We start from the raw sequence: 12,099 nt of genomic DNA, 5'->3' as shown, positions 1-12,099 counted from the left end.
ACTGCCAGTAGCTTCTAAGCTAATGAAAATTACACCTACCTCAATTAAGCAGCTCTATTTTATTTTTAGGATACATTTCTTCAAAATAGTCAATGTGCGGAGGCTGGAGTATGTCAAGGGCAGAGAGTACCTAGGAAACACCACACAAGATCAAGACCTACCCCAGTCAGACAGAACAGACCCCTTTCACAAAGACAGTCAGACTGCACTTTTCTTTGGGAACTTAGTTTTGTGTTATCCTCTACAGACAGACCAATATTCTATCTCACTGGATATCTGCATTTAATAGCCCCAGGTCAGATATTGTACACTCGGGGTCTCTTTTCTTTTTTTCTTTCAAGAAAAAAAATCCACTCATTGTGGATTGGCTCAAGTACTGGCTTGAGAGCACAAATTTATCTACTCACAGTATTTTATAGATCTCAAGAATAAGTAACAACAAAATAAGTAATTCTAACAAAACACAACAGCAAAAGAAAGTACATTTTTAAGCCATTTGTCTTCAACTGTGCTGTAACATAATGCTTCCATGTAGGAATTACAACAAGCAAAGCAGTTTACACCCTGAATCAGGAGGGCAGACAGTTACCCAAGTTTTCTGAGCAGAGCAAAAAGGCAGAAAAGCAGCAGTGCAGAATTTCCATCTATCCTCACATATTTTTCTAGATCCTGCCCCAAGCATATCATCTGGGAGGAGCTTTGGTGGCTTTCAAGAATGACATGCGACTGCCTACAGAGATAACTTCATTTCATTTCAGTCCTCAATAAAATCCCCCCAGAGACAAGATCCTGGTGGGAAGCAGTTTAAGACATCACTTCAAAAGATGTTGTGTCCCAGAGCCCAGGGACCAGCAGCAGTGCATGGAGCTCTGTGGTCTGGCACTAACTCACAGACCGGTCCCTTTCTTTTGCATCCCCACTGATAATTATCTTAATTCAGTGCTGAGCCACAAACAAAATGCTTCTTGGAACATGATAATGCCAGATTAAAAAAAAAAAGAAATTTTTAAGAAAGAAGGAAAAGCACTGAAACCCAATTCTGAAACATACAAACTTTGTGATCCAGTTGCACTGGAAGGAAGCACAATGCTTGCTGCTGCTCACCTATGAGAGGTTACCATACCACAGGAAGTTTCATTGAGTACATTTTTATTCACTGCACACAGAACCACATGGGTCAATTCAAATCATTTTAAGTGATTTTACTTCACCCAGCTGATCTCACTGAAAGCAGACTCAAGAGTGCTTGCACAGCTGCTCTGCTACAGAACTGAGAGCAGTGAATCCAACAAAGGGAGCCGAAGATGGAGTAAGAAACAGTGTGAAAGCAAAAGCAGCTCCAGCTGGCATCACTTTGTGCTGAGTGAAATTCACCTAAAGCCCAAAATAAGATTAGGCTGAAGGGCACTGCCTGTCTGTAACCATTTTGGAAGGGAAGTATGAATGCCTTTAGATTCCTGGTAATCGAGTATTCAACTTTTTACAGTGCTTGCTGCACTACTACCTGAGTTTCCAGGTAATCTGATAAATGTGGAATTACAGAGCTTTTAAAGCATTTTAAATATTCTATAACTTAAAAGGAAAAGAAATTATTCACATATTTTATAATCAGGCTTTAAGAAATACTTTGAAGTTAGTTTGAAATACTTTAAAATTACTTACATTGTCATGCTTAAAAAAACACAACATCTTCAACTCCCGGAAGACCCTTTTACAAGAGACCAGATTTTGGAAGACGTTGGGCATCTTTTTGAGTGCAACTCTCTTTCCGTCTCGCGGATCTGTGACTGACCTGCAGAACAGAAGATGCAGAACATCACACCACCGTTAGTCCATGTTTTACTTAAGAGTTCTTATCATTCTCAACTTAAATGCTGAGTCAAAACAATGCAAATACATTGCATGGGGACAAAAGTACTAAGCAAAGCGTGTCATACGCTGCACTCCAGAGTCTGCATAAAACGAGCGTGGTCTGTGTGATCACCCTTTGCTTACAGTACACACACACAGATGAGCTCAGCAGCTCCTAACTGGCTCAGCACACGTACATCCATGCACACACTGCTGGCCACTGGTGTACACTCAGAGATCAACACCCCTGCTAAGGAGCAGTTGTGACCACAAATATCTTCACATCCCAAGAAAGACTTTACTACAAATAAAATGCCTCTTCAGCTACATAGATTTGATTTTACCAAAGAGGACAAACGCTGTAACTATCCCACTCAGACAGCACCATGTCAAATCCAGGTCCATCACTCCATCACCGAATCATTTTGCATCTGCAGAAGTAAAGGCACACAGCATCTAAGCTTCCACAAATGTAAAATGGGAATGACACCGGGCTTCCTCTCAAAGTGCTTATGTGATGCAGGAACAGTAGTGCAGAAATTTTAAGGTGCCTTGCAGATGGCGACCATTTTAACTTAAGTAATTAGATTCTGAAAATAGAATTTTATAATGAGAACCACAAAATTAGAGCAAGGAGATTCTGGCACCTCAATTCCCAATCACCATTTTTAAGGTGAGGTTTCTCAAACCTCCCTGTGAAACAGGGTTTCTGGATCTCCAGTCGTGAGGAAGCCTTTGCTTTTGTCGGCATACTTTCATTGGGGTGGTCAAAATAACTTTCTTCTGAAGGAATGCACATAAGAATCTACAGCCAGCTATATATCCTGATGAAACGGTTCCAATTTAAGGCAGAATAAACCAATGCCTGAGATCCAGTGAGCAGATCCACTGCCACATTTCCATTAGCTGTAAGAAATGAACAGAGCAGAAAAGCGCTGTCCTTAAGGATCGACCCAACACACCAGCAGGGACCGCATCCCGGGGCTGTACTGCGGAACCCAAAAGGAGCAGAGAGTAAAAACCATCAGCAATTTGTCTGCAGGTTTATTTCACTGAGGAAAACAAAGTTGCTTCTGAAATCCAACCTGCCGGTGGGCAGGACGAAACCGATCTGCTGGAAGAGGAATAAACACCAGAAGAAGTTTCCGTCTGCTTGCAGACTCAGACCCAACTGAGCCAAGGAACATCTGCTCGGTGCCACGGGATTCGGATCCCGCAGCGCGGCTCCATCGCAGCACAGCGCTGGGATGGGCTGTTTAACAGCCACCTCCGAACCACAGCCAGAATCGGGCCGCCTGCTGCCTTCGTCCCCGGAGTCCTGAGCACAGACATCAGCGAAGCACCTGACCGGAATGCTGTGACTCAGGCGGAGGAATAACACTCCTGGTTTCAAAGCCGCACCGGATCTCGTTCGTGGCTTAAGGCAAAACTGACAAAGTAGCATTTCACCTTATAATTCATGCAAAGACCAGTCATGCTCAGAGCTGGTAACAATATAACTAATGACTGTGAATGGCAGCACAGTAATTTCACGCCATGTTGAGTTTGTTCTCCCTGAACTCGGGCAGCAGCTGCTTGGGCTCAGCACACAGCCCCAGGGAACAGGGGTAAGTCTGCAGCCCATTCACAGGAATGCTCCTATTTCTTTGGTGAGATGCTGCAGGGCTGAGCCACTGGTAGCACAGCTCCCTTCCTGCCATCACGCCGCCCTCTTCCAAACATCTGCACCACTGGCCAGCGACTTTTCAAACCAAACCTCCCGTGAATTAATTACGGAGGTAGAAGATGTTGCTCTAAATGCATACGCTGCAAAAAAATCAGATGTTCATCAACAAATCAATTTACACAGTCCTACCGTGTGAAATGAAATTTAAAAAAAACCACTCTACCTCTGTCTAAATTAAAGTTCTTGTAAATCAATTTTAATTACATATAAACAACAATACAAACTGCAAAGCATTCTTCCCTCTTGGTACTAAGCCAATAATTGTCTAAGTTTTTTCCTTAATCCTTTATAAAAATGATAAAAACAACGTTTTACAACCAAAATGATTACCTTAGAAAGATTACTGAGGTAAGGAGGGCAGCTGCTGAATGCCTGGAAATCCCGACAGCTACCACAGATTTACTGATGCCCCTTTCTCAAGGTCCAAAACCTCCTAAACACCAGGGAGTGCTGAACATCTGCAGAACTGCTGAACTTCATCACAGCTGTGTAAGCAAGTGATGTTGCTGCCCTCCGATTTGTCATCAAACGCTTTCATACTGCAAAAATTGGTGTACGCAAACAGCTTGTTCTAAGGTCCTGCTGTAGGCTGTGATAAGAGCTGGACAGGGTTGCTGCTGCAGGCGAATTTAAGGCATTTTTTATTTGTTAATAACGATCGCCTGCAATGCCCCGCTCTGGAAGCAGCTCCTCAGCCCTTCCCTCCTCACTGCAGTGCTCCTCTCCCCACGGCCCCCCTGGGCGCCCCGTGCTGCTCCCAGGGCTCTTCACTTCAAGGGACAGCAAAAACTGACAAAGTGACGGACCAGCAGTGCCAGGACAGCACTCCAGAACAGGAAAGAGAAAAGAAGCCTGTCTGGGGAACTCCTATTTACATCCAACAAAGATTCTGAAAATGTGCCTTGGCACTTCTATACTTTGATATTAGTAAAATAATTATTTATAGCAATAAAGTATCAGGTCATATATCCCCAAGAGGAACAAGAAAAGCATGAAAGTCTCCCAGGAGCTAATTGAGAGAACAACCAGAAAGGCAGCTTTGCTTATTGCTGCTGTTCTCAGAAGAACCCATTCCAATTCCCTCCTCTGCTTTGTTAGGATATTGCTCCCTGGGTGAGTCCAGCAGCAAGGCGAACAGCAGCAGGAACCCGTCCATCACTCAGCACAGTCATGGGCTGCTCCTGCCAGGGACTATGAAGCGTGCAAAGGCTTCGCTTATGAAACGTCAGCTGTAGCTGAGATAGAGATGAGAAACCACGACTTAATCCAAAAATAAGAAAGCAGTATATAGGTGTGGGGCAAAAATTGAAGTCATATAAAATCAGGAAGGGGAGAAAAACAATCAAGGAAGATCTAGTTTAGCCTTAATTGTGCCTTTAAGAATTCTGGCTGCAGATGTTACTGTGAACATCCAGCCACATCGGTCTTTTTTATTATTCTTCAGTGCAAAACACGTCAAAAGCTACTGGTAATGCCATTAAACAGAGCCCAACATTTTGCTTCCAAGGCAGCCTGAGTCCTTCTGCAGCACCACGAGCCGCGGGGCAGGAAGCTGCAAGGGCTGCCAAACCACACAGCTGGGAAAGCAAAGCAGCTTCTTGTGAGATGTGATCCCTTTGTTACCTCACCAGTCTCCCAGCACATAACTACTACTGTTCCCCAGTGAGAATATTTATATTAATTTCCACTTCAACTAATTGGCTTCATGGTTCAGCCACTTAAAAAATGGTGAGCAGCTGCAACAGCTACTTGTCATCTGTCACCTAGTGCTACAGGTAACACCAACAGAAGTATGGCCAAAATATCACAGAAAGTTGTTTCTTTTTCTTGTTTTCTCCATGTATTTGAAAACATGCAGTTATTCTTAACAGCCAGTTTCCTCCAGAACAGCAGCCTGATCAGCTCTCCCTTGCCATGCTTGTAAACAGGACAAAGAATATCCTGCTAGCCAAAAAGAGGGAAAGGAAACACAAACAAAAGCAGTAAAAAGATTATGGTTTGGGTAAGTTAGATACCAAGATAAAGATACCAAGAAATGCAAAACTCTTTGTCTTATTTCTGGAAACATCCAGATAAAATCCGTGGTCCCTCCGAATATTTATTTACCTTAGATATGCAACCTGGCATATTTCATGTAACAGAACAGCTGATTGCAAACATTTGCTAAGAAATCATCAATAGCTTTGCTGAGTTCAGCAAAATAACATCTTATCAAACAGAACACACAGCCTAAGAACTGCAAAACAGATACACTCCGTTCTGCTTCTCTTTGCAGACCCACTGAAATACGCAACCTCTGAATTCTAACACTCAATATCTACTACACACGCCTGTATTTTTAAACAGAAATAAACACCTTCTAACTGAGATGCAAACAAAACTCTGACAGAAGAACTTTGGCTGTTGTCAGAAAGTTATCGAATACACATCTGGATGCTCAACGTTTCTCTTCAAGTATCACCTATTTCTTTCAGACACCAGATTTCTCCAAAATCTCTCATCGTGTCAAGAGTTGGTGTTTCTGCACTCGAACAGTGCTACGTGTGCTCTGGACTTCAGGCTGCACCTCGCTTAGCTCTCCTGTATCTGTCCTGCATTTGCTCACAAACCCGAGACCAGGTGCACAGCACAGAGCACACAGTGAAGCCATGCAAGGCCCCCAGCCTTCGTGTGACCGGAGAGCTGAGGGCACCGCAAGCTCCGGAGCACTTTGCAGTGCTGGGCCTGGAGGGAGCGCGCCTGGAGCAGGGCAGTTCCATCCATAAGAAAACTACAAACATCCACATGCCACATCTTACTGTCTGTACTGAAGTACTGCATAAAAAATAAGTCTGATATGAAATGTATTAAGAAAGATAATTTACACTAGCTTTTCTTTACAGTAAAGGCGAATCACTCCAGAAGTAATAAATTCTTATTTGTACTGCAGCTGCAGAAAGGATTAATGGCACCATCCAGACCTCCAGCTTTCAAAGACATTGCTTATCAAACTGAATTCTCACAGGCATTTCGCCTTCCAATTCTCTCTGAAAGTCTTTAGCAACTCCCTACCATGCTGATGGCAAATGTTCAAGGCAGACATCATGCCAATGGTAACTTCTCTCTGAATCCAGGTCAATGCATACACACTGTTCTGTATTTCAACTGGCAGAAAAACAAGTTTGTGACTACTCCATGGCAATTATTACACAAAATAAGATAATGAAAGAATGTTCTCAGAGGGTGGTGTGGGAAAATGTTGATTGAGTTTGTTCTAAGAGGGAAGCAAACCTTCCCTTCTGCTAACAGGGAATACGTATGAAAGCAGCTCAGGGCTGACCGGGCGGCGGGGGGCTGAATGCCGTTACCTCCCAAATTTTCTCCACTAGTCCAAGAACTTCCTTCCTCCGTTGCTCAACTCTATCAATCATAAATACTTACTTTTTCCAGAAAGCTCTACCCTAAGATATGTAACAAACATGGTCCCACGAGCATTTCAGCTGCTCACCTGCACATATTTGATGCAGCACTTTTAAACAAACAACGCAGCTTGTATCCAAAGGCACATGATACCCGAGGTGCTGCTTTTGGAATACACAGCATTACAACAAATCCATGATGTTACAAAGCAGAGTTCTATTCTCAGCTACTGAGGTTAAGAGTTCTGCTTTAGTCTGGCAAACGCTTAGAGGCATTTTGTACTCTGCTATAACAAAGACTCTCAGAACATTTGGAAGTGGAACAGAACAAAAAATACTTCAGAAATGCTCACAAAACCAATATGATTCCCAGGACTAGTTAAAGGACAGGTAAAGGGTGTGTGGTTATCATCACCTCACCTCACCTGTCGGGGGAACGCATCACTGGGTACGTAAAGCTCACTGGATCCGATGGCCCACTCCCTATGTTCTGGTCTCTGGGTAGAATTACTGACAGATAAGCCCATACATTTCAAAGGGTTTTTTTTTTTTTGACAGTTCCTAATGGCAGTGAAATCATGGAAATGCTAAGCACAAATGCTAAAGTTGGAATAAATTTAGCCAAACTTTAGAAAGCGGACGCATGGCTGCTAATATGAAGCTCTCATGTGTGCCTCCCTGACCTGCCTCACTGCACACAGCATCAAAACACAGAGCTGAGACTAAGAGAAGACAGACTGCTGTGTCACTGCCACGGACGGCTTGGGCAGGGGTCAAACATGGTCTGTGACCAGACAGTCACACAAGCTCTGTGTAGTCAGTAAGGTGAAAGATAGGTGGCATTATTCATTATGGAGCGCCTGCCTCGGGTAACACATGAAATGCTCCTCTGGAAATGCCTTCCTCTACCAGTCACCTGCAGAGGGAGGTAGGAGACCCGGCTTAAAATGGAGGCTCACCTGCAGATAACCAAGGCTTGCTGACTTGAGAATTCTCATCTCTAAATTCTGCTCAAGTCTCTCCTTTCCCTGTGTGCCAGGCCTGAGTTCAAAGTCAGCACTATCACTTACAATACACGTTAATTCCTGTTCTATTAGTGGAGTGGCTTTCTCTGCAAAGGCAAATGGGAGTGGCGGCTAATTGCATGGCACCATTACAAGAGAGGTTTGTTTTTGTTGGATTTTCACAACAGGAGAAACTTAGCATGCACACTCACACAATTAGCGTGGCATTATAATGTGCTTTACCCTCTGGCTCTGCACACATTGTTTAAGAGATGCAAAAGCTGATAGATTGTGGTTTAAAGGAAATATTCATAACCATTTTAATTATTCTGTTTGAAAGAAAAGCCACACACAGATAAGATAGGAGAAAGAGAAAACAGTTGTGCTGTCTTCACTTCGCTGTACCAACCACAACTCTGAGGAACGCTTTATAAAACCTCCAGCATGAGGAAGAACGAACAGATGGAAACCTACTCATCAGCCACAGCATCGTAAGTGAGGAAGAAGAAACTGAAGTCAGAGAAGTACACAGAACTGGAGTACATCTGCCCACTGGGGTGACAAGGCACAGGCCAGAGGTGGAAGCCAAGATGAACACCTGGGGACAAAGTGAGTTCTTCCCACCCTACCAGCACAACATGTCAGCTGTCTGCTCGTGGCACACAAGACAGGCACATGTAAGACAAACACCGACACGAAGCATGCCCACATTTTCACCAGTTCATGAACGAAGTGGCCACAAAATCTGTTGATGCTTCTGATGCAAACCACTGCCCGCCAAGAGCTGCCAGCAGCCACACTTCTAAAAGTGTTTGAAACAGAACACTGAGCGCGAGTCAGTGCTGATAGCAGCACACAGGCATGGGAAACAGACAGGGTTGCATTGTTAAAAGACTTATTACCAAAAAGAACAGCTGTTATTTTTGGAGATATTTAAGAAATTGATGTGCTGATAAGATTTTCGGGTCACAATTGCTGTGCAGCAGTCTCCAGTTGGCAATACTTCAAAGTTGCAGAAATGAAATATTAACAGTCATTCTTTATTTTAAGAGATATGATACAAAAGCAAACTGAAAAAGATAGCTGAGATGATACCACTGAGCAAAGCTTTGTGTATGCTCACCTTTATTTCTGAGGTACAGACAAACAAGACCAGTTGCTGTGGGAGCAGTAAGGGCCCGTGCAGACATGCAGTGACAACCAGAGGTAAGAGCTCAAGAGATCTATTGGAGGATGTAAGGGCAGAGCCTCCCCCAGCAGATACGACACCTGTTGCCCTCTCCTGGATGCATAATTGCAACATAAAGAAGCAGCCTGCTTTACTGCCTTTTGCTAACAGCAAATGCTGTTAACGAGAGCCTTGTTTGAGATGTAGGATTCATTCAAGCTAATAGATTTAATGGAGAACTTTAAGATGAGTCCAAAGACAACACCTAGACTTAACTTTCACCAAAAGGTATCTCATGTGAAAGGGTTAAGCAACTTGTTCTTCACATCACACTTCAAAGGTGCTCTTTATTCCCATCTTGCTCAGCTGCCAAATGCAGACCTCTCCAGAGCTCCTTTTTCAACTGTAGATGTCCTAAAAAGCCTTTTAATGCTGTGTTCTAATCACACCCTCGAGCATGTGTGCCATTATCACTTATTCTTTAAAAATCAGAGCTAAAAGCAAAACTGATTACTGCAAGAAATCTGTCTCCTTGAAGAAAAATTGATTCGGAGTATCTTACTTAGAAGAAAAGGATAGAAAATTAAAGGGATACTGTTATGGTTAATATCTTTAAAAATGTTTAATTTGGCTTCCTTCATGGAAGCTTAAAACTGAAACTGCTTTTCAAATCAAACTTGTTTCCCCGTTCACAGTACATTTTCTGGCTATGCTGAAGACCTCTTTTAGTTACTTCCCAACTGCTTATATGAAACACTGCTACAGTTAGTCACTGCACTGCTCAGGACGTTCATTCTGTGCACCTTCTGATTCCATACAAGTCAATCTTCTTTTCAGTCAATGCCACAGTAGCTCTTAAGGTCTGCGATACCGACAAACATGATCAACATGCACATCTCTATGCACTTTTGTTCTTTTTTTAAACACACACCATCTCTACAGGAACTGCTACATTCCTGATGCAATTTGCTGACCTCGATCCCTGTTGGCCAACCAAAGAAAATCTAAATGTGAAACCTCCTTCTCCATGTCCAACAAACCTCTAGGCTTTGGCATAGTTCCTAGAATATTTTTGTACCACCATAGGAAAGTAGGTTAATAAAACTGTTGGCCATACCCTCTAGATAGATATCTAGTTTCCAGCAGTAGTCATGTACAGTGTCTTAAATTTCACTATAAGCTGCTGCTGCTACCTCTCATCCTCCTACTATCCTCTCCTGAGGGCAGGGGAACCAAAGCAACAGGGAAACCCAATGATTAAACTCCTCTTTGCTCATTACTCCTGCCAGGCTAAGCATAATCGCTGAGAACCAGTACCTCCTTATTTCAGTGCTGTATCTCCCAGGTTAAGCCCATTGCGTTTCAGCCACTCCATCGTTTCACTGCAGTCACACTTGGCCGTTAGCCAGCATATGAAAAAATCTTATTTACTGACCTCTCAAGTTTCAGTCATTTTTCCTGTCCATTACTATGACACAGAATATTTGTTATAATAATGCAGAATCCCATATTAGAACACAGAATATTTATTACTTGCTATTCTCCCTTTCCATCCCTCTTGTCAGGAATTATTTTAGACAACAGCATTCACATTTAGCTGTTTTGCATGGCAGTGGACATCACGACCATAGAACTTTACATTTGAGCATTACTTAAATGTTAAATTCACTCAGAATTGCAGTCCCCAACACCAACATTTAACAACTGACAAAGTAAGCACATACCAGAGACTGCTCACTTCTTTCTCTGCTGAATAAACCAAAACCAAGAGCTGAGAAACAAAAGGAGCAGTTCTGTCTATTTTGTCAGAAGCAGCAGCTAACAAAAGCTCTTTTCGTGCTACCTCTTTCAGAGACAATGCAGTTTCTTTTCATAATGGCAATTCAAACTGAAGATAATCCTTTATATATTTTGACAGTAGTGGTAAAGAGCACAACTACATTAATGGCAGCTTCCTTGTTTCTGTACAAAAGGCAACAGAGCATCAGTTTTTCTGAAGCTTCTCCTGTACGTTTACTCATGTTAAATGTTGGTAATTTGCTGCCTTTTCTCCCACCTTCCCATGCAGGGACTTCTATGTGACCAGAACTGCACATTCACTCTTTGAGTTACTGTAGGAGCAGAAGAGATGTATCAGAACACAAGGAAAAGATAATCTTACTGCCAGCACAATCCAAGAGCCTGGAAATGCTTTGGAGTTGTGGATATTTTTCACATATAGACGACTTTTTTTTCCCTTCCTTTTTTTAAAGAGATGTATTAACAAAGATTTAAGAAAAATCTACAGCCCCTCAACTATTTTAAATGTCAAGGAAACAGCATTTCTTCATTCTCAGCAAAACCCAAAGCCCCACGTCACAAAAAACACCCTGAACTGCTATAAATCCAACTAATTTCCCTCCTACACAGCAGTAATTTCAGTTTCATAATTTCAAGTGAAGAAACACCGAAGCCAGACCTGCAGGGCCCTTGTCTAACCTACCCGCTTCAAAGCTGCATTTAGATTTAAATGATCTCCATGAACTGACCTGAAAACCCTAATACGGGTTTCTCTATTCTGAGTCAGCCAAAAGCCTTGTGATAACACAAATCACACCGTGGGTGTAATTCCAGCCTTCTCAGGACTTTCTAAAGTAAAATATAGAGCCTTGGGGAAAAAAAAAAAAAAAAGAAAAAAAAAACTCAAAAGGGAATTCGTTACTGGCTCTAAAACACCTTTAACCCAAAGTTTAAAGAGCAGTTCCAGGGAAATAAGAACTGTTACAGAAGGATTGCCATCAGCTGATTGTATGATAGGTGACAAAATCTTCTTGGGAATAATTGTGGGAGCAGTAATGCTATCTTCATTTAATGTCCAAATTACCAAATGTATCTTAAAATTTTAGATGAGCCTTCAGATGAGTAAACAGTAGCACAGCGATGGCAATGTGACGTGCCTGAGACAGATCAGAG

At 42.6% G+C, this 12,099-nt stretch overlaps 1 protein-coding gene across 2 annotated transcripts in view; it reads right to left on the bottom strand.

The window, feature by feature from the left end:
- The window catches only part of NLK (nemo like kinase), a 38,192-nt gene that overhangs the window by 16,525 nt on the left and 9,568 nt on the right, over nucleotides 1–12,099 (bottom strand). For both annotated transcript variants that reach the window (XM_085240569.1, XM_085240568.1), the window contains exons 3-4: nucleotides 1,663–1,792; nucleotides 75–130 (exon numbers count right to left, since the gene is read on the bottom strand). In XM_085240569.1, coding sequence (XP_085096695.1) covers nucleotides 75–130; nucleotides 1,663–1,792 — 186 coding nt within the window. The remainder of the gene's footprint in view (nucleotides 1–74; nucleotides 131–1,662; nucleotides 1,793–12,099) is intronic.

This window comes from Meleagris gallopavo, chromosome 21 (assembly GCF_905368555.1).
Source record: "Meleagris gallopavo chromosome 21, MGAL_WU_HG_1.1, whole genome shotgun sequence".
Lineage (NCBI taxonomy): Eukaryota > Metazoa > Chordata > Aves > Galliformes > Phasianidae > Meleagris > Meleagris gallopavo.
The sequence above is the reverse complement of the archived record's forward strand: the minus strand, read 5'-3'. Positions and strand labels throughout refer to the sequence as shown.